Source organism: Loxodonta africana, chromosome 2 (assembly GCF_030014295.1).
Source record: "Loxodonta africana isolate mLoxAfr1 chromosome 2, mLoxAfr1.hap2, whole genome shotgun sequence".
In the NCBI taxonomy this organism is placed as follows: Eukaryota; Metazoa; Chordata; class Mammalia; order Proboscidea; family Elephantidae; genus Loxodonta; species Loxodonta africana.
The window spans coordinates 131,058,438-131,086,225 of NC_087343.1; the positions used below are offsets into that span (position 1 = coordinate 131,058,438).

General features: G+C 39.1%; 1 protein-coding gene across 4 annotated transcripts in view; it reads left to right on the forward strand.

Annotated features, from left to right (window-relative positions):
• Positions 1–27,313, forward strand: part of ALDH7A1 (aldehyde dehydrogenase 7 family member A1) — a 56,719-nt gene extending 29,406 nt beyond the window's left edge. For 3 of the 4 annotated variants that reach the window (XM_064275738.1, XM_064275752.1, XM_003404468.4), the window contains 8 exons: positions 712–806; positions 12,112–12,196; positions 13,367–13,473; positions 14,860–14,976; positions 16,398–16,495; positions 16,705–16,778; positions 25,638–25,713; positions 27,003–27,313. In XM_064275738.1, coding sequence (XP_064131808.1) covers positions 712–806; positions 12,112–12,196; positions 13,367–13,473; positions 14,860–14,976; positions 16,398–16,495; positions 16,705–16,778; positions 25,638–25,713; positions 27,003–27,057 — 707 coding nt within the window. In that variant the 3' untranslated portion in view covers positions 27,058–27,313. The remainder of the gene's footprint in view (positions 1–711; positions 807–12,111; positions 12,197–13,366; positions 13,474–14,859; positions 14,977–16,397; positions 16,496–16,704; positions 16,779–25,637; positions 25,714–27,002) is intronic. The other variant, XM_064275743.1, reaches the window with a different exon arrangement.
• The last annotated feature ends 475 nt before the right edge of the window (positions 27,314–27,788 follow it).

Below are 27,788 nucleotides of genomic sequence, written 5' to 3' on the forward strand. Positions count from 1 at the left end.
TGTGTGTGATCACGTAGAGATTTTCCATGAAGTGAGGTCATCTGGAGCAGGAGTAGAGAGCTTGAGGTGTTTCAGAGATCTGGAAGGCTGTAGGGTGGTAAGGGCATTTAGGGCAATCTACTGATGACAGTGAGGTTGTAGATATTGCTAGAGAATGTGTTCTGACAGTGGTGTTAATCAGAAGGGTTACATTGCTCTCCCTAATTGGCTGTGGGCCTAGTGAAACTGGCATCCTTGGAAACCCTATGGGCAGTTCTACTCTGTCCTGTAGGGTTACTATGAGTGGGAATTGGCTCGACGGCATCAAAACAGACCATGGGGTTAAGAGGCAGATAAAGCTGACGAAGAAGATGATGGTCTTAGAGAAGATTCCCTGATATGGATACAGAGGCGGCTTAATCAGCGTCAGAAACTGGGAGAGATAAAAATGAAGAAGTCCTAGGAGCGAGAGCCCCAGTGTACATCTGTACTTGAGTAAAGACCATAGAGCTCATTGTTGTATTCTCTATTCTCATAAAATACTCCCTGGAAGGAAAGTTGACCTTTTCCCCTAATGAATATATGTGTCTCTGTAATGTGAACATGCTTATTTTTTCAAGGAATAGTTTGGGTATTCATTTACTACACTTTCTAAAGGTATCGTTTTATACTAGCTAGCAAATACTTTGCCTGCTTTGCCACATTGATGGTGTGTGTTTGTGCTTCTCTAAGCTTTTGAGGATGCAGACCTCAGCTTAGTCGTTCCATCAGCTCTCTTTGCAGCCGTGGGGACAGCTGGCCAGAGGTGTACAACTGCGAGGCGACTGGTGAGTGTGTCTGCATAGGCAAATGAGCTTGTCGTGCTCTTTAAATGCCAATTTTTTTTTTTAATTTTTATTGTGCTTTAAGTGAAAGTTTACAAATCAAGTCTCTCATACAAAAATTTATATACACCTTGCTATATACTCTAGTTGCTCTCCCCCTAATGAGACAGCACACTCCTTCTCTCCACTCTCTCTTTTCGTGTCCACTCCACCAGCTTCTGACCCCCTCTGCCCTCTCATCTCCCCTCCTGACAGGAGATGCCAACGTAGTCTTAAGTGTCTACTTGATCCAAGAAGCTCATTCTTTACCAGTATCATTTTCTATCCCATAGTCCAGTCCAATCCTTGTCTGAAGAGTTGGCTTTGGGAATGGTTCCTCTCCTGGGCTAACAGAGGCCTGGGGACCATAACCTCTGAGGTCCTTCTAGTCTTAGTCAGACCATTAAGTCTAGTCTTTTTATGAGAATTTGAGGTCTGCATCCCATTGCGGTCCTGCTCCCTCAGGGTTCTCTGTTGTATTCCCTGTCAGGGTAGTCATTGGTTGTAGCTGGGCACCATCTAGTTCTTCTCATCTCAGGCTGATGTAGTGTCTGGTTTATGTGGCCCTTTCTGTCTCTTGGGCTCATAATTACCTTGTATCTTTGGTGTTCTTCATTCTCCTTTGGTCCAGGTGGGTTGAGACCAATTGATACATCTTAGATGGCCACTTGCTAGCATTTAAGACCTCAGACATGACTCACCAAAGTGGGATGCAGAATGTTTTCTTAATAGATTTCATTATGCCAATTGACCTAGATGCCCCCTGAAACCATGGTCTTCAAACCCCCTCACCTGCTATGCTGGCCTTCGAAGCATTGTTTATTCAGGAAACTTCTTTGCTTTTGGTTTAGTCCAGTTGTGCTGACCTCTCCTATATTGTGTGTTGTCTTTCCCTTCACCTAAAATAGTTCTTATCTACTATCTAATTAGTGAGAACCCCTCTCTCTCCCTCCCTACTCTTGTAACCATCAAAGAATATTTTCTTCTCTGTTTAAACTGTTTCTGGAGTTCTTATAATAGTGGCTTCATACAATATTTGTCCTTTTGCAACTGACTAATTTCACTCAGCATAATGCCTTCCAGATTCCTCCATATTACGATATGTTTCACAGATTCATCGTTGTTGTTTATCGATGCGTAGTATTCCATTGTGTGAATATACCATCATTTATTTATGCATTCATCCATTGATGGGCACCTTGGTGGCTTCCATCTTTTTGCTATTGTAAACAGTGCTGCAGTGAACATGAGTGTGCATATATCTGTTCGTGTGAGAGCTCTTATTTCTCTAGGATATATTCCAAGGAGTGGGATTGCTGGATTGTATGGTAGTAGTATTTCCAGCTTTTTAAGAAAGCACCAAATCGATTTCCAAAGTGGTTTAAACACCACTTTTTAATGAATTCTGCTAGTAGGGAGGTGTTATAGAAGCACTGCTAGAAAATGTGTTCCCTAGATGTGGTTGGCAAATGTGGCCCTGGTATTCTGTGCTCATCAGCCAGGGACTCTGCCTACTCGCCTTTCTCACCCATGCTGAAAGTGCTCTTACTGCTAAGTGATTGGAGTTGGACTGGAAGATGAGACCTGTTTTCATTCCTATTCCTGGAACGATATGGACAAAGTCCAAAGTCATGTAGAGAATAAAACACACTAAAGATTTAAAAAATTAAAAAAATGATTAGCTAAAAGGTAGACAGCCTAGGCCTTCTTATAAAAATATTTTAAAGATTTTAATTTTTGACCTGTTAAGTCTTAAGATTTAACTTGATGTAACATGGTTTATTGAAAAGCAAATTGACTCTGTTGGTGTGTGTGCTCTTTATAAATATATAATCTGTATAGTATACCTGTCTATCTACTCATAACCCATTGCCGTCGAGTAGATTCTGACTCAAAGCATCCCTACCAGACAGAGTAAAACTGCCCCCATGAGGTTTTTAAGGCTGTAAATCATTACTTTCTCCAGCGCAGCAGCTGGAAGGTTCGAACTGCCAACATTTTGGTTAGCAACCAAGTGCTTAACCACTGTGCCGCTAGGACTCCTTATCTGTCTACAGGACAAATTAACTTTAAGGGTATATAAGGGGATTTTGTGTGCAGGGTTTTGGGAAGTTTAATCTCCACCCTTAGGTTTGAGCTCGATTTCAGTTTTGTATAGAGTACATTCTTGATTTTCACGACTCTTTTATAGTATGGAAAAATTGTGTATACTACAACCAAGATAGTTTTGACTAGGTACAGAATTTGCCTGTATTTGTTGTTTTTTATTACTGAAGTTGGTGCAGTGGTTAAATGCTTGGCTGCTAACTGAAAGATCAGTGGTGTGAACCCACCAGCTGCTCCATGAGAGAAAGATGTGGCAGTCTGCCTCCGTAAAGATTTACAGCCTTGGAAAGCCTATGGGGAAGTTCTACTCTGACCTGTAGGGTCACTATGAATCAGAATCTGCTTGATAGCAGTGGGTTTGGTTTTTGGCTTTAATAAAAAATAAACAGTTCACAGTTAATTTACAGAGGACTTGGCTTTAGGTTTAGACTCTTGCCAATAGTGAGTATGAACAAATTCCTTTTGAATTAGGTCGACATAATCTAAATTAATTGGAATGAGATAAAAGACACACGAATAATGCAGTCTTTACCTTTCCCATTTCATTTTTATTTTTTCTGTTTTACAGCAAATGAAAATCTTTTGATATTACCCAGTTCACAAAAAATCTAAGATGACATTCATAAAGAACTTAAAATTTATTAAATTTGTTCACCTTAAACATTTATTCCATTAAAGCTAAGAAGAAAACAGAAAAATCCATTCCTGTTCAGCTGGTTCTGACTCATAATGACCCTGTAGGACAGAGTATAACCGCCCAATGGGGTTTCCAAGTCTTTAATCTTCATGGAAGCAGACTGCCACATCTTTCTCTGGTGGAGTGGCTGGTGGCTTTCAACTGCTGACCTTTTGGTTAGCAGCCGAGCACTTTAATCACTGCGCCTCCAGGGCTCCCTGAAGAAAATAGGGGTACTCCAAAGGATTATAGCCTTAAGTACATGGTAAAACATGAAATAACGTGAAAGCCTGGCATTTTCCTATTCAGCCAACATTTATTTTTCCTTTGTGTCTTGGAGCAAATATACAGTCGTGCTTTATATATATATATATATTTTTTTTTATTAACTTTTATTGAGCTTCAAGTGAACGTTCACAAATCAAGTCAGACTGTCACATATAAGTTTACATACATCTTACTCCGTACTCCCGCTTGCTCTCCCCCTAATGAGTCAGCCCTTCCAGTCTCTCCTTTCGTGACAATTTTGCCAGCTTCCAACTCTCTCTATCCTCCCATCCCCCTTCCAGACAGGAGATGCCAACACAGTCTCAAGTGTCCACCTGATATAATTAGCTCACTCTTCATCAGCATCTCTCTCCTACCCACTGTCCAGTCCCTTTCATGTCTGATGAGTTGTCTTCGGGAATGGTTCCTGTCCTGTGCCAACAGAAGGTTTGGGGACCATGACCGCCGGGATTCCTCTTGTCTCAGTCAGACCATTAAGTATGGTCTTTTTGTGAGAATTTGGGGTCTGCATCCCACTGGTCTCCTGCTCCCTAAGGGGTTCTCTGTTGTGCTCCCTGTCAGGGCAGTCATCGATTGTGGCTGGGCACCAACTAGTTCTTCTGGTCTCAGGATGATGTAGGTCTCTGGTTCATGTGGCCCTTTCTGTCTCTTGGGCTCTTAGTTATTGTGTGACCTTGGTGTTCTTCATTTTCCTTTGCTCCAGGTGGGTTGAGACCAATTGATGCATCTTAGTTGGCCACTTGTTAGCGTTTAAGACCCCAGACGCCACATTTCAAAGTGGGATGCAGAATGTTTTCATAATAGAATTATTTTGCCAATTGACTTAGAAGTCCCCTTAAACCATGGTCCCCAAACCCCCGCCCTTGTTCCGCTGACCTTTGAAGCATTCATTTTATCCCGGAAACTTCTTTGCTTTTGGTCCAGTCCAGTTGAGCTGACCTTCCATGTATTGAGTGTTGTCCTTCCCTTCACCTAAAGCAGTTCTTATCTACTAATTAATCAATAAAAAACCCTCTTCCACCCTCCCTCCCTCCCCGCCTCGTAACCAGAAAAGTATGTGTTCTTCTCAGTTTTTACTATTTCTTAAGATCTTATAATAGTGGTCTCATACAATATTTGTCCTTTTGCCTCTGACTAATTTCGCTCAGCATAATGCCTTCCAGGTTCCTCCATGTTATGAAATGTTTCACAGATTCATCACTGTTCTTTATCGATGCGTAGTATTCCATTGTGTGAATATACCACAATTTATTTACCCATTCATCCGTTGATAGACACCTTGGTTGCTTCCAGCTTTTTGCTATTGTAAACAGAGCTGCAATAAACATGGGTGTGCATATATCTGTTTGTGTGAAGGCTCTTGTATCTCTAGGGTATATTCCGAGGAGTGGGATTTCTGGGTTGTATGGTAGTTCTATTTCTAACTGTTTAAGATAATGCCAGATAGATTTCCAAAGTGGATGTACCATTTTACATTCCCACCAGCAGTGTATGAGAGTTCCAATCTCTCCGCAGCCTCTCCAACATTTATTATTTTGTGTTTTTTGGATTAATGCCAGCCTTGTTGGAGTGAGATGGAATCTCATCGTAGTTTTAATTTGCATTTCTCTAATGGCTAATGATCGAGAGCATTTTCTCATGTATCTGTTAGCTGCCTGAATATCTTCTTTAGTGAAGTGTGTGTTCATATCCTTTGCCCACTTCTTGATTGGGTTGTTTGTCTTTTTGTGGTTGAGTTTTGACAGAATCATGTAGATTTTAGAGATCAGGCGCTGGTCTGAGATGTCATAGCTGAAAATTCTTTCCCAGTCTGTAGGTGGTCTTTTTACTCTTTTGGTGAAGTCTTTAGATGAGCATAGGTGTTTGCTTTTTAGGAGCTCCCAGTTATCGGGTTTCTCTTCGACATTTTTGGTAATGTTTTGTGTTCTGTTTATGCCTTGTATTAGGGCTCCTAGGGTTGTCCCTATTTTTTCTTCCATGATCTTTATCGTTTTAGTCTTTATGTTTAGGTCTTTGATCCACTTGGAGTTAGTTTTTGTGCATGGTGTGAGGTATGGGTCCTGTTTCATTTTTTTGCAAATGGATATCCAGTTATGCCAGCACCATTTGTTAAAAAGACTATCTTTTCCCCAATTAACTGACACTGGTCCTTTGTCAAACATCAGCTGCTCATACATGGATGGATTTATATCTGGGTTCTCAATTCTGTTCCATTGGTCTATGTGCCTGTTGTTGTACCAGTACCAGGCTGTTTTGACTACTGTGGCTGTATAATAGCTTCTGAAATCAGGTAGAGTGAGGCCTCCCACTTTCTTCTTCTTTTTCAGTAATGCTTTGCTTATCCGAGGCTTCTTTCCCTTCCATATGAAATTGGTGATTTGTTTGTCTATCACCTTAAAAAATGACATTGGAATTTGGATCAGAAGTGCGTTATATGTATAGATGGCTTTTGGTAGAATAGACATTTTTACTATGTTAAGTCTTCCTATCTATGAGCAAGGTATGTTTTTCCACTTAAGTATGTCCTTTTTGATTTCTTGTAGTAGAGCTTTGTAGTTTTCTTTGTATAGGTCTTTTACATCCTTGGTAAGATTTATTCCTAAGTATTTTATCTTCCTGGGGGCTACTGTGAATGGTATTGATTTGGTTATTTCCTCTTCGGTGTTCTTTCTGTTGATGTAGAGGAATCCAAGTGATTTTTGTATGTTTATTTTATAACCTGAGACTCTGCCAAACTCTTCTATTAGTTTCAGTAGTTTTCTGGAGGATTCCTTAGGGTTTTCTGTGTATAAGATCATGTCATCTGCAAATAGAGATAATTTTACTTCCTCCTTGCCAATCCAGATGCCTTTTATTTCTTTGTCTAGCCTAATTGCCCTGGCTAGGACTTCTAGCAAGATGTTGAATAAGAGCGGTGATGAAGGGCATCCTTGTCTGGTTCCCGTTCTCAAGGGAAATGCTTTCAGGTTCTCTCCATTTAGAGTGATATTGGCTGTTGGCTTTGCATAGATGCCCTTTATTATGTTGAGGAATTTTCCTTCAATTCCTATTTTGGTGAGAGTTTTTATCATAAATGGCTGTTGGACTTTGTCAAATGCTTTTTCTGCATCAGTTGATAAAATCATGTGGTTTTTGTCTTTTGTTTTATTTATGTGATGGATTACATTAATGGTTTTTCTGATATTAAACCAGCCTTGCAGACCTGGTATAAATCCCACTTGATTGTGGTGAATTATTTTTTTGATATGTTGTTGGATTCTATTGGCTAGAATTTTGTTGAGGATTTTTGCATCTATGTTCATGAGGGATATAGGTCTGTAATTTTCTTTTTTTGTAATGTCTTTACCTGGTTTTGGTATCAGGGAGATGGTGGCTTCATAGAATGAGTTGGGTAGTATTCCGTCATTTTCTATGCTTTGAAATACCTTCAGTAGTAGTGGTGTTAACTCTTCTCTGAATGTTTGGTAGGACTCTGCAGTGAAGCCGTCCGGGCCAGGGCTTTTTTTTGTTGGGAGTTTTTGATTACTGTTTCAATCTCTTTTTTTGTTATGGGTCTATTTAGTTGTTCTACTTCTGAATGTGTTAGTTTAGGTAGGTAGTGTTTTTCCAGGAATTCATCCATTTCTTCCAGGTTTGCAAATTTGTCAGAGTACAATTTTTCGTAATAATCTGATATGATTCTTTTAGTTTCAGTTGGTTCTGTTGTGATGTGGTCCTTCTCGTTTCTTATTCGGGTTATTTGTTTCCTTTCCTGTATTTCTTTAGTCAGTCTAGCCAATGGTTTATCAATTTTGTTAATTTTTTCAAAGAACCAGCTTTTGGCTTTGTTAATTCTTTCTATTGTTTTTCTGTTCTCTAATTCATTTAGTTCAGCTCTAATTTTTATTATTTGTTTTCTTCTGGTGCCTGATGGATTCTTTTGTTGCTCACTTTGTATTTGTTCAAGTTGTAGGGACAGTTCTCTGATTTTGGCTCTGTCTTCTTTTTGTATGTGTGCATTTATCGATATAAATTGGCCTCTGAGCACTGCTTTTGCTGTGTCGCAGAGGTTTTGATAGGAAGTATTTTCATTCTCGTTGCATTCTATGAATTTCCTTATTCCCTCCTTGATGTCTTCTATAACCCAGTCTTTTTTCAGGAGGGTATTGTTCAGTTTCCAAGTATTTGATTTCTTTTCCCTAGTTTTTCTGTGATTGATTTCTAGTTTTATTGCCTTGTGGTCTGAGAAGATGCTTTGTAATATTTCGATATTTTGGACTCTGCAAAGGTTTGTTTTATGACCGAATATGTGGTCTATTCTAGAGAATGTTCCATGTGCGCTAGAAAAAAAAGTATGCTTTGCAGCAGTTGGGTGGAGAGTTCTGTATAAGTCAATGAGGTCAAGTTGGTTGATTGTCGTAATTAGGTCTTGCGTGTCTCTATTGAGCTTCTTACTGGATGTCCTGTCCTTCTCTGAAAGTGGTGTGTTGAAGTCTCCTACTATAATTGTGGAGGTGTCTATCTCACTTTTCAGTTCTGTTAAAATTTGATTTATGTATCTTGCAGCCCTGTCATTGGGTGCATAAATATTTAATATGGTTATGTCTTCCTGATCAATTGTCCCTTTTATCATTATGTAGTGTCCTTCTTTATCCTTTGTGGTGGATTTAAGTGTAAAGTCTAGTTTGTCAGACATTAATATTGCTACTCCTCTTCTTTTTTGCTTATTGTTTGCTTGATATATTTTTTTTCCATCCTTCGAGTTTTAGTTTGTTTGTGTCTCTAAGTCTAAGGTGTGTCTCTTGTAGGCAGCGTATAGATGGATCGTGTTTCTTTATCCAGTCCGAGACTCTCTGTCTCTTTATTGGTGCATTTAGTCCATTTACATTCAGCGTAATTATAGATAAATAAGTGTTTAGTGTTGTCATTTTGATGCCTTTTTATGTGTGTTGTTGACAATTTCATTTTTCCACATACTTTTTTGTGCTGAGACGTTTTTCTTAGTAAATCGTGAGATCATCATTTTCATAGTGTTTGACTTTATGTTTGTTGAGTCGTTAAGTTTTTCTTGGCTTTTATCTTGAGTTATGGAGTTGTTATACCTCTTTGTGGTTACCTTATTATTTACCCCTATTTTTCTAAGTAAAAACCTAACTTGTATTGTTCTGTATCGCCTTGTATCCCTCTCCATATGGCAGTTCTATGCCTCCTGTATTTAGTCCCTCTTTTTGATATTGACTTCCCTGATTCCCTGTTATGAGTTTTTTTTTTTAATTAATCTTAATTTGTTTTTGTGATTTCCCTATTTGAGTTGATATCAGGATGTTCTGTTTTGTGACCTTGTGTTTTGCTGGTATCTGATATTATTGGTTTTCTGACCAATCAATATCCTTTAGTATTTCTTGTAGCTTTGGTTTGGTTTTTGTAAATTCTCTAAACTGGTGTTTATCTGTAAATATCTTAATTTCGCCTTCATATTTCAGAGAGAGTTTTGCTGGATATATTATCCTTGGCTGGCAGTTTTTCTCCTTCAGTGCTCTGTATATGTCGTCCCGTTCCCTTCTTGCCTGCATGGTTTCTGCTGAGTAGTCTGAACTGATTCTTATTGATTCTCCCTTGAAGGAAATCTTTCTTTTCTCCCTGGCTGCTTTTAAAATTTTCTGTTTATTTTTGGTTTTGGCAAGTTTGATGATAATATGTCTTGGTGTTTTTCTTTTTGGATCAATCTTAAATGGGGTTCGATGAGCATCTTGGATAGATATCCTTTCGTCTTTCATGATGTCAGGGAAGTTTTCTGTCAGGAGTTCTTCAACTATTTTCTCTGTGTTTTCTGTCCTCCCTCCGTGTTCTGGGACTCCAATCACACACAAGTTATCCTTCTTGATAGAGTCCCACATGATTCTTAGAGTTTCTTCATTTTTTTTTTAATTCTTTTATCTGATTTTTTTTCAGCTATGTTGGTATTGATTCCCTGGTCCTCCAGATGTCCCAGTCTGCATTCTAATTGCTCAAGTCTGCTCCTCTGACTTCCTATTGTGTTGTCTAATTCTGTGATTTTATTGTTAATCTTTTGGATTTCTACATGCTGTCTTTCTATGGCTTCTTGCAACTTATTAATTTTTCCACTATGTTCTTGAATAATCTTTTTGAGTTCTTCAACAGTTTTATCAGTGTGTTCCTTGGCTTTTTCTGCAGTTTGCCTTATTTCGTTTGTGATGTCTTGAAGCATTCTGTAAATTAGTTTTTTATATTCTGTATCTGATAATTCCAGGATTGTATCTTCATTTGGGAAAGATTTTGATTCTTTTGTTTGGGGGGTTGGAGAAGCTGTCATGGTCTGCTTCTTTATGTGGTTTGATATGGACTGCTGTCTCCGAGCCATCACTGGGAAACTAGTTTTTCCAGAAAATCTGCTAAAGAAAAATGCAGTCAGATCCCTATCAGAATTGCCTTTGGATTATAACCGCCACCTTGTTCCCTGTAAGGATGAAAGTCTGAGATTTGGATCATATATGCTTGGCTGTAGCTGGTTCTGTGTTTTTAGTCCAATTAGGGGTGGATTTTTGGTCTCTGCGTTTTTTTTTTTTTTTTTTTGGTTCCTTCTCTCAGGCCGAAAGAGTGGGTTAGGAAAAGACCAGAAGAAAAAAAGAGGGGGAGGGGAAGCAAAGCCGACGCGGAGCCGGAGCCGTTCTCCCTCTGGCTCAGGCAATTCAGATGTTAATGAAGGCGCCTGGGGAGGGTGGGGGAGGGATCAGATAGATAGGAGAGTAGCACCTCAGAATATAGCCAGAGGTGCTTGTCTTGCTTGGAATGACTATTATATCTGAGATTCCCGCGGGGCGTGTCGCCTATGTGTGCTGGCTGTGTGGAGATTGTCCCCGGGGGTCTGGCCCTCTGAAGCCACCCGTTGCCAGTCCAAATCCTAGCGTCAAGGTTCCCCTGCTGGGACGCTTTACTCCCGGCTCCAAAATCAGTCGCTGCCTCCCGGGGACTTCTCGTCCCGCCAGCCGCGTCGCTGCGCTGCGTCCGCGAACCGGCTGGGCCCCCTCCCGGGGTTAGTTCAGGGGAGTGGAGCAGCTCCCCGTGCTTGAGCCGTGACAGCACCCAGTCAAAATCCCGGCTGAGACGCTGCTCTCCCCCCTCCAAGACCAGTCACTGCCTCCCGGGGACTTCTCCCTCCGGCTGCGTTGCCGCGCCGCCCGCGCGAACCAGCTGGGCCCCCTCCCGAGGTGAGCTCAAGGGGGTAGGGCTGGGCCCCTTGTTTGCACCGTCAGCTCCCCTGGGCTCTGCCCTAAATCGGGTGCCAAGGGTTACCTGACTGGGACGCTGGCTCCAGGCTCTGAAAACAATCGTTGCTTCCCCGTATTTGTTCATTTTCCGTCTCTAAATCTGTGTTTGTTGTTCAGGGTTCCTAGATGGTTATGTATATGATCGATTCACTTGTTTTTCCGAGTCTTTGTTGCAAGAGGGATCCGAGGTAGCGTCTACCTAGTCAGCCATCTTGGCCCCGCCTCCCGTGCTTTATATTTAATGTGAAATATAAGCAGATACTATTAGTTACTGCCCAATCTAATTTCCATAGGGACAATTAGCAGTGTGTAGGAAAATAAAAATTCTGGTAGTATGAACTTCCCCATGATTAGTTCTTATGATGTCAATATATTTGTCACTTGGAGACCAACCCAGAGATTGGATGGTTTGGTACATATTCATGTCCACTTCTGGGAACATAACATGGAGCTTCCATCCTACCCAGCGTGAGCCCAAGGGTCATCCTCACATGTGTAAGGCTGTATTTCGGAGACCTACTTGTCCAGAGTCTAAGTGCATGTGGTTACCTAACAGAGGTAGCTAGGCCTAACATTGTGGTATTTGTTTATTGTGACTCATACAGTTACCTTATGGAAGGGTCCCTGATAATTACTAAGTCAAATGCTCTAGAACAGAGCCAGGAATAGTTGATTGTGAAGCTTGGCCAAATACGTCCTTAGAAACATGATAAAAATATGGCTTATAATTTTATTCTAACACCTACTTAAAGGAAATTATCATCATGACGGTTAATACTAAAATTGTATAATTAAAAAAAATGCTTCTATTTGTTTTCAGAGATTTCAAGAACTATTAAGAACTGTTAATCAGAACTGTTGAGAAAAATTGTACGTTGCTAAAAAATGTGTATATTTATTTTACTATTCCCCTGAATATTTCTTTTCTTAGTTTTTACATGAAAGCATCCATGATGAAGTTGTAAATAAACTTAAAAAGGCCTACGCACAGATCTGTGTCGGGAACCCATGGGACTGTGAGTATCTGGTCCAGTTTTCAAAGATTTTCCCTTTTGACAGATGGTGTTATCAGTGTTTCTCATTTTAATTGGGTGTTGCGGGTAACACTTCATATGCTTTTAGGATAGGAGCTTGAGCACTTAATGTGAGCTGGTGGGTGGAACTAGGCCATCTTATCTACAACCTGTTGTTTAGACGGGATGAATTTTGATTGGTTTTTTTATCTTCCCCACTATTACGATCACCTAAACCACCACTATGAGAGGCTGCAAGAGTCCTCTAACTGACTCTTTTTGCTTCCACTTTTACCTTCCATGGTAACCAGGGTGCTGTTTAAAGATGGAATTAGATAGTTCAGTCTTTTGCTTAAAACACACCTATGACCTCTTGTTGGTCTGAGACTAAAACCCATATTTCTTTCAATTCCCATCTCAGCACGCTCAGAATCTTTCATGATCTGACCTCCGCCTCCTCCTGTGCCTGCCTTCTGCCCACCTTGTGTACCATTTGCCTCTTGCTCCCTAAGTGCTGGCTTTGACCTTCTGTCAGTGCTCTATGCCTTCTAGGCCCTGTCCTGCTGCTCCCTCTTGTGGGGGAACGCTTCTTAGCCAGCTCTTCCCACCACTGACTCTGCAAAAATGCTACCTCTTCACAGACACCTACCTAAATCTTTCTTCTCCCTCTGTCCTTGTGGTCACCTTTAAGGCTCTAGTTCCTGGCAGCCATAACACTGGGCAAATCACTCTCTCCACTTTTAGTTGTACACCAAGTGCTGAGACTGTCAAGCTCCTTGAGAATGAACACACTGGTCATGAATAAACTGATCCTATATTTTTAATATAATGCTCTGATTAATTGATAGCCATTCCTCTAAACAGGGTGGCAAACAGATTTGGCCCACCACCTGTAAGTAAAGTTTAGTGGAACACAGTCATGCTCATTCATTACTACATGCTGTCTATGACTGCTTTGGAGCTACCATGGCAGATTTGAGTAGTTGTGGCAGAGACCATGGATGTCGCACAAAGCCTAAGATACTCTCTGGTCTGTTAGAGAAGAAGGGCACTGACTCTGATCTAAACTGAGAGGTTATCTGAAGGGACTGGTCTGTTCAGTGGAAAAGCTGCTATGATAATGAAATGATACTATGTAGGGCAAAATGAGAAACATTCCTTTTCTCTCTCCAGCTAATGTTCTCTATGGGCCACTCCACACAAAGCAGGCAGTGAACATGTTCCTTGGTGCGGTGGAAGAAGCAAAGAAAGAAGGTGGCACAGTGGTCTATGGTGGCAAGGTACTGAAAACTACCTGAGATCAGTAGTCACAACTTTTTTACTTCTCTCCCCTTTAGGCACAAGCAAGGATTTGCCATCCTTCTTCTCCCCGCCCCTATTCTAAGGGTAAAATATGTGTTTTAAAGAATGACACCATGAAATGCATAGAACATTTCCGGAAGGACACACAAGAAACTCATAGCCATGGTTGCCTTTGAATTAAGCCCTTAGAAATTTGGATGAATGGGAGACCTTTTCATAGTACAATAGAAGACTTTGTATTCAGAGCGGTTATAATCCGTATTTATCAGTTATCTGAAAAAGTTAATTAAGGTAGGAAATACTAAGGAAAAAAAAAGAAACCATAAAATTTTATTTGAATTTAACACATATAGTTACATTGACATGGGGCCAAAGTATTTTCTTCAAGTATGATTGGAATTTTTTTTTAATCCTTGCATAAGCTATGCATATAATTTATTATCTTCAATTTACAATTGCCTTTCATTTTCTTTAAAATTCATTAAGAACTGAGCCTCTTGCAAAGCAATCTGAGAGCAAAATCCTTCTGGGCTTTTACTGTTTCCTACCTCTCCCCAGTCTTTGACAGTTGATACAAAAAAAAAAGATACAGCCACATCTAATTGAACAACTTAGACAGCTGTGTGTGTGTGTATTTGTGTTTTTTTGTTTTTGGTTACTTACACTGAGTTTTTCCAAAGCAATCAACTTAATCTTTATAGAATTGCTTTCTTTTTTTTTTGTTTGTATAATGTTTATTTAAGTGACATAATGCAATATGGCATCACAATAACATACAGCTGGCAGGCAGAGGATCGGCAGTAAATACAGTTGACTCTTGGTAAACATACAGCTGAAAGGGTAAGAACAGAATTATAGAGACACTCTAGGGAGTCGACCCCCTGCCAAAGCAGCTTCCTGTGGGCATGAGACTATTTTATAGAAGGAGAGGTGAGCATTAGTTAAGTGGAAAGGAACTAGGAATTGGTTACATGGAGGTTGGTTAAGAGATTTTCTGCAGTATGCCCTTGCGGATCTTTTGATTTTTGTACAATTGGTGTAGATTACCTATTTTTAAATTACGTAAATTAAAAAAATAACAACTTCTTGTCATGGCATTTTTTCAGCCTAACTTGGTTGTGACACATGGCAGGGCCCTCCATTGCTGAGTTCTTCTTTTTTTTTTTTTTTTCTCTGACCAACTAAGTTGGAACCAGTAGTAGGAAGAGGTAATTTTCATTCATGATGGGAAATTATTTTGGGGAAATAATTTACCAAGCAAAGAGTGTTGATGTTTTTTGCATAAGTATATGCAAAGATTGTGTCCTCTAGACCATAATATTAGAAAACAGAATGTTTTAATTCTTTTTATTTCTCTACTCAAGGTCATGGATCGTCCTGGGAACTATGTAGAACCGACGATTGTGACAGGCCTTGCCCATGATGCATCCATTGTGCACACAGAGACTTTTGCTCCAATTCTTTATGTCTTTAAATTTAAGGTAACCGTGGATTGTCTCTTTTCTCTAGTCTGATGTTGAAACAAATGAAAAGACTAGGGGAAAATGAAGGTGTATTATGTTCACTCAATTAGCCTTTAGGGAAGCTTTAGAAAGTCACTCTGATTAGTCAGAATTTGAAGGTATGATGAGTGTGATGAGTACGATGAGATGAACACTTCAAAACTGTAAAGCGTGTCAACCTAGTTGCCCAGGAAACCAAGATGGGCAGAGGAGCGGTGCTGGAATAATGGTGAGTCTGACCCTCACCCCTGAGCTGCGTGGGCCATAAAGGCAGCTTCTCCTGCACACGAGAGATGTGGACATTTGGATAGTCTGCTGCTAAGTATCAGCAGACAGAATGAGAAGATGTGGGCAATCTAAAGGCCTACGGTTATAACCTGCCTCAGAGGGCATGCTGTGCAGGTTTTAACAGGTAAAGATAACCAGAGGGTCTAAGATGCTAGCCTTGCCCTCAAATACGTAGGATTACTTTTGAGACTGCAGAAATTAAGGCTTGAATATGCCATGATTAACAGTTAAAGGATAATGAGATTGTACCATGTTACAACTATATGGTTGCATTTCTTTGTATCTTGCTTTAAATTATCTATCATCTTTTCACACATAATAACCATAAACCCGTTGCCATCGAGTTGATTCTGACTCATAGCAACCCTATAGGACAGAGTAGAACTGCCCCATAGGGTTTCCAAGGAACACCTGGTGGATTTGAACTCCCAATCTTTTGGTTAGCAGCCAAACATGACTATAGAGAATAGTAAGTTGTGTGTGTGTGTGTGTGTGTGTACATTAATCTGTATTTGTGTGTGTGTGTGACTATGAGACCTTCAGGAAAATATTTTACCTCTTTGGGAGAGGTAAAATATTTTCATCAAGGATCTTATTTCTTCTTTCTTGGTTTACTCCTTCACTTTGAGAGTGTACATCCCCAGTTGCCTTATCTGTAAAATCGAGATGTTATAGACTTGTTCCATAGGGTAAGGATTAAACAAGCACAGCTGCTAATCAAAGGGTTGGCAGTTTGAATCCACCAGCTGCTCCTTGGAAACCCTATGGGGCAGTTCTACCTTGTCTTATAGGGTTGCTATAAGTCGGAATTGACTTGATGGAAATGGGTTTTGTGTTTTCCGTTTATGCATGAAAAATTCTTAAATCAGTGCACTCCATTAATGTAAGCAGTTACACAGTTAGCTGAATGGAAGAATGTTCTAGTATTTGTTTCTTAATAAAGTGCAATTAGGGGAAAAAGGTCACAAAAAACAAGAGAAACAGAATTAATAAAATGTGAACTTTTTGCGCTCGAAAAGTATGCTGGTGCATCTCATGAAATGAGCTTAATATCAGTGAACTTTGACGTGAACAGTGTATCATCTAACAACTTCTAGTCTCTCTTCTTTTAGAATGAAGACGAGGTCTTTGCATGGAATAATGAAGTAAAACAGGGACTTTCAAGTAGTATATTTACCAGGGATTTGGGAAGAATCTTCCGCTGGCTTGGGTATCTCTTTACCTATTTTGAAAATTCATGTAAATCAGATTTATGTAATGAATTGACTTTAAAAAAAGAAAAGGAAACTGTCAGAATTGAAAATGCATTTTTAGTATGGGGAGTCTTCAGAGTTTTTCCTTGTTTGGGCTATTTATCTGACTATTTTGTGTTTAGTTTCCTGTCTGTTGCTCTCACCACACCTCCCTTTTTACACACAGACCTAAAGGATCAGACTGTGGCATCGTCAACGTCAATATTCCAACGAGTGGGGCTGAGATCGGAGGTGCATTTGGTAGGTAGAGAATTGTTTCTCATTTCCCACGTAGGGCAGCAAGGAAAAAGCCGTAGTGGCTTTTAGAGAAGTTTGACCACAAAACTGAAACACAGCTTGTATTCTGAAATAATAATTTTATCTAAATGCCTGAGAGCTTTTATTCCATATTCAGAGTTACCGCCTGGGGCCCTGTGTTCTATCCTGATACAGCATTCCCTTAGAAGCGGGGTCTCTTTACATAGGGTGTGTGAACCCCTGAAATTATGACATCTGCTTTCTGGGAAGACCGTCCAAGACCCCCCCAAAACAAGATTAAGAACCCCTGCTTTAAAGCCAGAAAATTTCCCAAAAAATATTCTGGATTTTATTTGCAAAGTAGTAAATGATAAACTTTAATTTCACTATAGAAAATGTTTCTTTTCACTGAGCCCTGCTCCTGTTTTTTCCTAATAAGCCTTGAGGTTTTTTTTTTTTTTTTTAAATAATATATTACTGTGTTTTAGGTGATAGTTTACACAGCAAATTAGGCTCTCATTTAACAAGTTTTGTACAAATTGCTCCCTGTCATTGGTTAAAATTTTTACAATATGTCAGCATTCTCATTATCTCCATTCTGTTGTGTTTCCATTGATTTAGCTTCCCTTCCCCTCCTTGACTTCTCATTCTTGCTTTTGGGTAAATGTTGACTGTTTGATCTCGTGTCATTAATTGTTTAAGGGAGCATATTACTCACAGGTGGTATTGTTTATTTTATAAGCCAATCTATTATTTGGCTGAAAGATGACCTACGGAAATAGCTTCAATTCCAAGTTCAAAGGGTATCTTAGGGCAGTAGTCTTGGGGATTCCTCTAGCCTCTATTGGTCCAGTAGGTCTGGATTTTTTTTTTTTGGAATTTGAGTTTTGTTCTACATTTTTCTCCCATTCTGTCTGGGACCTCCTATTGTGTCCCTGGTCAGAATGGTCGGTAGTGGTTTAGCTGGACACTGTCTAGTTCTGGTCTCAGGTAGAAGAGGCTGTGGTTTGTGTGGACTCTTAGTCCCATGGGCTAGTTTTTTCTTTGAGCCTTTGATTTCCTTCATTCTCTTTTGTTCCATATGAGTAAAAACCAACAGTTGTATCTTAGATGGTTGTTCGTAAGCTTTTAAGACCCCAGACCCTACTCACCAAACTAGAATGTAGGACATTATTTTTGTGAACTATGTTATGCCAACTGACTATGGTCCCAAGCTTTTTAACCCAGTAAACCAATGCTTAAAGTTGTTTGGATATGTCTAGGAAGCCTCCATAACTGTGCCCCCTTATGTTGTTTCTTGAAAATGTGGATATATATGCAGCGCACAGAAGCGTATATATACATATGCCTACAGATACACCTGTACCTGCATGTGCATGTACTCACCTATGCCTTCCTATACACATATATGCATCCATTTCTACTTATGTACCACACACATATTTTTTGGTTATTTTTACTGTTGCAAAATTGTATGTGTTATAGCATTTACCAAAATTGTTCCTTTTTCTCATGTACTTTTTTTTTATATATAAATTTATTGTGCTTTAGGTGAAAGTTTACAGTTCAAGTTAATTTCTCATTCAAAAATTTATACACATATTGTTTTGTGACATTGGTTACAATCCCCACAATGTGAAAGCACGCTCCCCTTTGTCACCCCAGGTTCCCTATGTCACTTCATCTGGTTCCTGTCACTTCTGTCTTTTCATCTTGCTTTTGGGCAGGAGTTGCCATTTGGTCTTGTATGTTTGATTGAACTGAGTCCCATGTACTTCTCAGTGTCTGTTTACCTTGGTCAGGTTGTACCAACTTCACCCCTACTTGGTCTTGCCTTTTCCATCACCAAAAGTAACAAGTGCCTACCATCTAGAGTGTGATTCCCCTTTCTTCTCCCTCCTATCTCTGGTAACCATCAAAGAACTTTGCTTTCTGTGTGTATATGTATTCTTGACTTTTTATAATAGTGGGACCATACAACATTTGTCTTTTTATGATTGACTTATTTCACTCAGCAAAATGTCCTCCAGATTCACCTATGTTATGTTTCGAAGACTCATTATTCTTTATAGTTGCGTAGTGTTCCGTTGTATGTGTGTACCAAAGTTTGTTTATCTATTCATCCGTTGATGGGCACTTAGGATATTTCCACCTATTGCTATTGTGAATAATGCTGCAATGAACATAGGTGTGCATATGTTTGTTCGTGTCACTGCTCTTATAGCTCTAGGATATATACCTAGGAATGGGATTGCTGGATCTTAAGGTATTTCTATTTCCAGCTTTTTGAGGAAGCACCGTGCTGTTTTCCATAGCGGCTGTGCCATTTTAGAATCTCCGCCAGCAATGTATAAGAGTTCATATCCCCCCACAGCCTCAGCAGCATTTGTTGTTTTTGGTTTTTTGTGATCATTGCCATTTTGGCAGGGGTGAGATGGTATCTCATTGTAGTTTTGATTTCTGTCTCTCTAATGACCAATGCTATGGAGCCCCAGTGGAGCAATGGTTAAGAGCTCAGGCTACTAACCAAAAGGTGGGCAGTTTGACTCCACCTAATGCTCCTTGGAAACCTATGGGGCAGTTCTACTGTATCCTATAGGGTTGCTGCGAGTTGGAATTGACTCAATAGCAATGGGTTTTTTTTTTTTTTTAAATGACTCATGATCACGTATATCTTTTCATGTAGTTGCTAGCCATCTGCATGTCCTTTTTGGTGAAATGTCTGTTCATGCCCTTTGTCAATTTTTTGGTTGCATTGTCTTTTTGTTGAGTCATTGAAGTTTTCTATATATTTTAGAGATTAGACCCTTATCAGATGTCATTGTCAAAATTTTTTTCCCAGTCTGTAGGTTCTCTTTTTACTCTATTGGTGAAGTCCTTTGCTGGGCATACGTATTTAATTTTTAGGAGGTCCCGGTTATCTAATGTATCTTCTGATGTTCATGAACTTTTTGCTGAGTTTGATAGGCTATTTATGCCAAAAAATTAGGTCCCCTAGTTTTGTCCCTGTGTTATCTTCCAGAAAATTTCCAGTTTTAGCTCTAACATTTAGGTCTTTGAATCATTTATAGTTAGTTTTTGTGCATGGTGTGAGGTATGGATCCTGATTCATTTTTCTGCAAATGGATATCCAGTTTTGCCGGCACCATTTGTTAAAGAGGCTGTTTCTTCCTGATTGAATATACTTTGACCCTTTGTCAAAGATCAGCTACCCATAGATCGATAGATTTACTTCTGGGTATCAATTGTGTTACGTTGGTCTATGTGTCTGTCATTGAACCAGTACCAGGCTGTTTTGATTGCCACGGCTATATTGTAGGTTTTGAGATTGAGAAGTGTGATGCCTCCTACTTTGTTCTTCTTCTTTAATATTCCTTTAGCCTTTTGGGGCCTCCTTACTGTCCATATAAAGTTGGACATTTGTTTTTCCATTTCATTAAAGAATGTTGTTGGGATTTAGATCGGTATTACATTATCTCTATAGATCGCTTTTCTAGTGTTGACATTTTCAGAACATGATGTCTTCTAATCCATGAGCATGGAATGTTTTTTCATTTATGTAGATCTCTTTTAGTTTCTTCCAGTAGTGTTTTAATAGTTTTTCTTGTAGACAGTAAGTCTTTTATGTCCCTGGTTAGGCTTATTCCTAAGTATTTTATCCTTTTGGGAGCTACTGTAAATGATATTGTTTTCTTGATTTCCTTTTCAGAGTCCTACTTGTTAATGTAGAGGAACCCAGCTCATTTTGGTGTGTTGGTCTTGTACCTTGCCCCTTTGCTGAATCCTTGTATTAGTTCCAGTAACTTTCTTGTGGAATCTCTGGAATTTTCTGTGTAGAGGATCATATCATCTGTGAATAAGGATAGTTTTACTTCTTCTTTTCTGATCTGGATACAGTTTATTTTCCTTTTGTGCCTTATTGCTCTATCTGGGAATTCCAGAACAATGTTGAATAAGAGTAATGATAAAGGACGTCCTTGTCTCATTCCCATTCTCAAGGGGAATGCTCTCAGTCTTTCTCTGTTGAGAATAACGTTGGTTGTTGGTTTTGCATATATCCCCTTAATTATGTTGAGGAATTTCCCTTCTGTTCCTGTTTTGCTGAGAGTTTTTATCAGGAAAAGGATTTTGGATTTTATCAAATGCTTTCTCTGCACAGATTGAGATTATCATGTGTTTCTTTTCCTTTGTTTTATTTATGTAGTGAATTGTGTTAATTGATTTTCTAATGTTGAAACATCCTTGCATCCCTGGTATGAATCCCACTTGATCATGATGTGTGATTTTTTTGATGTGCTGTTGAATTCTTTTGGCTAGAATTTTGTTGAGAATGTTTGCATTTATATTCATGAGGGATATTGGTCTACAATTTTCTTTGTTAGTGGTTTTTTTTTTTAGTTTTTATTGTGCATTAAGTGAAAGTTTACAAATCAAGTCAGTCTCTCACACACAAAATTTTTTTAGTGGTATTTTTGCCTGACTTTGGTATCAGGGTTATGCTGGCTTTATACAATGAATTAAAAAGTATTCCTTCTTTTTGTGTGTTCTGGAATAGATTGAGTAGAATTGGTGTCAATTCTACTGAATGTTTGGTAGAATTTTCTAGTGAAGCCGTCTAGGCTGGGGTTTTTCTTTGTTGGGAGTTTTTTTTTTTTTTTTTTTTTTTAATGACTTCTTGTTTCTTTTGTTATGGGTCGGTTCAAATTTTCTACCTCTATTTGTGTTAGTTTAAGTAGGTAATGTGTTTCTAGAAATTGGTCCATTTCTTCTAGGTTTCAAATTTGTTGGAATACAGTTTTTCATAATGTTCTGTTACGATCCTTTCTATCTCAGTTGGTTCTGTCACCCATCTCATTTCTTATTTGCTCTTCTCATTTTTTTCGTTTGTACATTTGGCTAGTGGTTTGTTAATTTTATTGATCCTCTCTAAGAACCAACTTCTAGTCTTGTCAATTCTTTCTATTGTTTTTGTTTTCTATTTTATTTCTGCTCAGATCTCTATTATTTTCTTTCTTCTAGTGACTGTGGACTTCTTTTCGTGCTCCTTTTCTATTTGTTCAAGTTGTAGAGTTAAGATATTGAGTTTGGCCTTTTCTTCTTTTTTGATGTATGCATTTATTGCTGTAAATTCTCCTCTGAGTACTGCTTTTGCTGTGTTCCAAAGGTTTTGGTACATTGTGTTTTCGTTCTCATTTGATTCTAGGAATTTTTAAATTTCATTTTTAATTTCTTCTGTTACCCAGTAGTTTTTAAGTAAGGTGTTATTCAGTTTCCATCTGTCTTAGTGATCTAGTGCTGCTATAGCAGAAATACCACAAGTGGATGGCTTTAACAAAGAGAAATATATTTCTTCACAGTGAAGTAGGCTAAAAGTCCAAATTCAGGGTATCAGCTCCAGGGAAAGGCTTTTTGTCTCTGTTGGCCTTCTTATCAATCTTCCCCTGGACTAGGAGCTTCTCTGCACAAGGAACCCAGGTCCAAAGGACAGGCTCTGCCCTGGCACTGCTTTCTTGGTGGTATGAGACCCTCCCTCTCTCTCACTTCCCATTACTTTTTTCTCTTGAGAGATAAAAGGTGGTGCAGGCCACACCCCAGGAAACTCCCTTTACATTGGATCAGGGATGTGACCTTAGTAAGGGTGTTACAGTCCCACCCTAATCCTCTCTAACATAAAATTACAATCACAAAATAGAGGACAACCACACAATACTGGAAATCATGGCTCAGTCAAATTGATACACACATTTTGGGGGGAACATGACCATGACAGCATCTATTTTTTTTTTTTCCTTGTTCTTTCTGTTACTGATTTTTCATTTTATAGCATTATTATCAGAAAAGATGTTTTGTATTATTTCAGTGTTTTTGAATTTATTGGTGCTTGCTTTGTGGCCTAAAATATGGTCTATTCTGAAGAATGATCCATGTGCATTGGAGAAGAATACGTACTGTGCTGCTGTTGGGTGGAGTGTTCTGCATATGTCTCTGAGGTCAAGCTGGTTGATTGTGTTTAGATCTTCTGTATCTTTGATGAGTTTCTTTCTAGTTGTTCTGTCCATGATCGAAAGTGGTGTGTTAAAGTCTCCTACTATTATTGTGGAACTGCCTATTTCTCTTTTTAATTCTGTTAGAATTTATTAATACATTTTGGAGGTCTGTCATTTGGTGTGTAAATATTTATTATGGTTATGTCCTCTTGGTGGATTGATCCTTTAATCATTATATAATGCCCTTTCTTGTCTCTTATAATGGATTTTTAACTTAAAGTATTTTATCAGAGATTATATTGCCACTCCTCTCTTTTGGTTACTGTTTCCTTAATATATATTTTTTGATCCTTTGATTTTTAACCTATTTATGTCTTTGTGTCTAAGGCATGTGTCTTGTAGGCAATATATTGATGGGTCATTTTTTTAATCCATTCTACTACTGTCTGTCTCTTGACCATCTACATTCTTGCTGTTTCTTGATTTGACAACTTTAGAAATTATTTTTTGATCCTCTATTATTAACCTTCTTAATCTTCTCCTTTTCTATGTCTTCTAATATATTACAATTTTTGATTCATCAGTTAGTACTTGATTTATGGTAACTATGTAAATATTAAAAAAATATTAATCTTATGGAATTCATATAGTTGTCTATAATTTGTTTTCTTATAGAACTGTTTTTTCCTGTCATTAAATTTTTCATTTGCTTAATTTTCTGTGTATTTCTTATTAAGTTGGCTCATACCCTCTAGTGTCTACTTAGTATAATTTCCCATAGTGTCCAACCCATCAGTTTCCTTTTCCTCCCCTTGTGGAGTGCCCTGTTCTACCCTGATCTGGACTTCTTGTTCTACAGGCTTGCCGCGCAGGCTTAACCCTGGAATCTCCCTTTGCCATCATTCTAGGAATTTCTTTGTTTTTTTTTTTTTCTATGTTGGCTCTCCTATTTTCTGGATCTCATGTCTTCATTCTTGGTTTACTCTTTCATTTTGGTGGGGCACATCCTCAAGAGACATATGAAAGAGAGTGCATAGAAGATAAATTTACATTTCTGAAAATGCAATTCAGAATTTGCATTTCTGAAAATGTCTTTATACTACCCTCCTATTTGATTAATAGAATGGATGGTATAAAATTCTAGGTTAGTGTGCCAGAGTTCCCTGAGACCTTGTCCAGGGTTCAGTGATTTGCTGGAAGGATTCACAGATCTCAGCATATAGTTGTACTCGTGGCTATGATTTATTACAACAAAAGGCTACAAAGCAAAATCTGAAAAAGGAAGTCTGGGGTGAAGTCTGGAGGAAACCAGGTGTCTAGCTTGAGAGTCCTCCCAGTGGAGTCACACAGGATGTGTTTAATTCCTTCAGCAATGTTGTGACAAGTATAAAATACTGTTTACCAGAGAAGCTCCTTAGAGAGTCAGTGCCTGAAGGGTTTACTGGAGCTGGTCAGTGTAGGCACCCTCTGCCTAGCACTTATCAAGATTCCAGACTCGTAGAAGGAAAGCAGGTGTTTAGCTTTCCTACATTGTTTGTATAAAAACAGCTGAGGCACAGTGAGCCACCATTATCATTTAGGGAGTTTTATTATTAGTATGAGGAGCCATTTACCAATCTTGTGCCTGAATGCTGCTCTTTTGTTTCCCTGTGATTTTTATGTCTCCATCCCACATATACTCTGAGCACCACACATCCGCTGGCCAGGAGCTTCCAGTTTGACTAATTCGTACCTCTCTCTTAATTTATATTCACTCACTTGTTTATAAAACTTACAAAATGCTTTCTTAGTAAACCAAAATGAAGGGAAAAATCTTTGTATTTCACTGTTTGTGATATCTGGAGCTCTCTAAAGTGCAGCCCCAAGGGTTGGAGGTTCGAACCCACCCAGCAGTACCACAGAAGAAAGGCTTGGCAATCTGGTTCCATAAAGATTACAACTAAGAAAACCCTATGGAGCAGTGCTCCACTGTAACACGTGGGATCGCCATGAGTTGAAATTAACTTGATGGAGAGTTTTTTGTTTAAGAGGAGTATAAAAAACCAAACATGTCGTCGTCAATTCCAACTTATAGTGACCCTAACCCAGTACCGTCGAGTCGATTCCGACTCATAGCGACCCTATAGGACAGAGTAGAACTGCCCCATAGAGTTTCCAAGGAGCGCCTGGTAGATTCTAACTGCCGACCCTTTGGTTAGCAGCCATAGTACTTAACCACTACACCACCAGGGTTTCCATAGTGACCCTATAGGACTGAATAGAACTGTTTCATAGGGTTTCCAAGGCTGTAATCTTTATGGAAGCAGATTGCTGCATCTTTGTCCTGTGAAACAGCTGGTGGGTTCACACCACTGACGCTTTGGTTAGCAGACAAGTGCCTAACCACTGTCACCAGGGCTCCTTTTAAGAGAAGTACTGGAAATAATTTATGTAAACTAGCACAGTGCCTGGCATATTAGTTACTACTGACATGTGTGTGTATGTGTATGTATTAGTATGTGTGTGTTGTGCACTAAACCAGGAGTAATTTCTTTCCGCCTGTGAACCTATATAGCATTTATCCATACCTTTTAAGATTTTTCACACATCCAACCCTGAGTCAGTGCTGACTGTGTATCTCTCATTTCCTTGCCTGGATTATCACTTCTCAAGTCTTCACAAGGCATAGCACAGCACCCTTCACAGAGGAGGTGCTCAGGAATCAGCAGGGGTTTGCAGAGGAGATAGTCTCAGCTAATATTGGGGAAAATGGATATAGTAACTGGTTAAGTCAGCTCTGGTCTCCTTTTAATAGTGTCATTTTAGTGATACAGAGAAGGAGCCCACAGGGAAAGAAGCTGCTCAAAAGATGTGAAATTATTTTGTATTTCTTTAGGAGGTGAAAAACATACTGGTGGTGGCAGGGAGTCTGGCAGTGATGCCTGGAAACAGTACATGAGAAGATCTACTTGGTAAGCAAAAGACTTTGGGAATGGATTCTTACACTCTTCTACTTTTTGCTCTGTCTTCATGCGGTTTCACTTCCTTTTATTTTTCAAGTGTTCCACAGCTGTCTCCTCCCAGGGCACCTATTTTGCACTATTATGTTTTTACCCGTCTTGTCTGACTTTAGCTAGTGTCCAGTGTTTGTAACCATCCAGGTGGTGGTTGACACCCAGGAGATGGTGTAGGAGCAGGACACCTGGGATCAACCATCAGGAGAAGGTGGAAGAGCTGCCCCTTTGATTTTCTTCTTGGATATGGTTACCACCTTGTAGACTTTAGAAACTGGGGAATGGATGGAGGTGGGCATGTGGGCCTGGGGGACCCCACTCTTGGAATAGTAAGTGCGACCCTTGAAAGTGGATTAGCTCATTCACCCGGCATGCACATAGCTGGCTAGGGAGTCTGCTTGCTGAGGGTCTTCCAGGGAGGCTTTGACTGGGAGTTGTTTCTTTTAGGCTGTTTCCCTCCCGCTTGGGTAGAAATAGCTGTTATCCAGTTCCAATAAAACAGATTGTGGGGTCAAGCCCATGCAGTGCCATGTTGTAGAAAGAACACTGGGTGAGAAACAAGGACACATTCATGCTTGTTCTTCTACTGCTTCTTGTTAGCTCTGTGACCTCGGGTGCATTTCTTAGCCTCGGGTCCTGATAGCCTTAGCTCCTTTATTTCTGTCAGGAACTTCTGAGGTGCCTTTGGCTGTGGCTTGTCATGTTTCAGACACATGCACATTCATTGTCCACTTCCTGCACTTTGAAGTCAGATGCGTCTGTTTTATTTTTCTTCTGCACTTGAGATCTAGAATGGCAAACATATTTAGCTGTGGTCTTTCTGGAACCTGTTTAATGGAGACATTTTTCCTCTCAGGAGAAAAACCAGGTGACTAGTTAATAGGGAAGCTTTTATTTTCTAAAGTTTAGTTTCTTACTTTATTTCTATCAAAATGGAAATACCTCTGTTTTTCCTGATAATTCAATACAAGCTATTGAGAGATATAAAGAGAAAAGTTACGGCCTGCATAATTTTATGCCCTGCTCGAAGAAAACTATGAATAATCTGTGTTTCTCTCCCTCTCTTTTTTGAATAAAATGATACATACTAATATTGTTTTGTATTCTGATTTTTTTTTTTCTTCACTAATTTGCAACTTGAACATCTTACCTTGTTAATATATACAGATCTATTATCTTTTTTAATGGAATGGAAATATTCTGGATGTACTATCATTTATTTAATTTTGTTCATTTTTTTCCTCTAGTACCATCAACTACAGCAAGGACCTTCCTCTGGCCCAAGGAATCAAGTTTCAGTAAAGCTGTTTTGAATTCACATTACTTCAAGACGTTCAGGCATTCCTGCAGTTCTTCTGAAGAAGACAAGAAAAATTAATATGTACCCTGAGTAAATGCATCATTTTGAATATGTCAGTGGTAATCCTTTATGCCACTGAGGCCCTGACTAAATCAAGAGACTCATTTTGGAAAAAGAAATAAAGTTGGCGTAACAGTGTATTTAGTAAAAAAAAAAAAAAGGATAGTATGGATTTTTATATCATTAGTTATTGTTGTTCATGCTTGGTAGAGGGTCAGTGAAAAAGGAAGACCCTCAACAAGAAGGATTCACGTAGTGGCTGCAACAATGGGCTCAAAAGTAACAACTATTATGAAGGTGGTGCAGGACCAGGCAGTGTTTTGTTCTGTTGTACTTACGGTTGCTGTGAGTTGGAACTGACTCAATGGCACCCAACAACAACAACATTGTTGTTCATGGGTTTTAAAAAGTTTATGACTATTTTATAATTAGAAGAAATTATACATGCCACGATAGGAGTTTGGAAAAATATAGAACAAAGAATAGAGAAGAAAATAGAAGTCTCAGTAGAAGCAGGAACATCTCCTGAGCAAGTAAAGGATTCTTGTGGTGATTATTGATTCACGTTACCCTTCTCTGGCTTATATTAGAAAGGGTGTAATGAAAAGGAGCTAGCTGTAGCCCTTATATGCAGAGGACCATAGTGCAAGGTCCATGGGGAATGGTTTGTTAT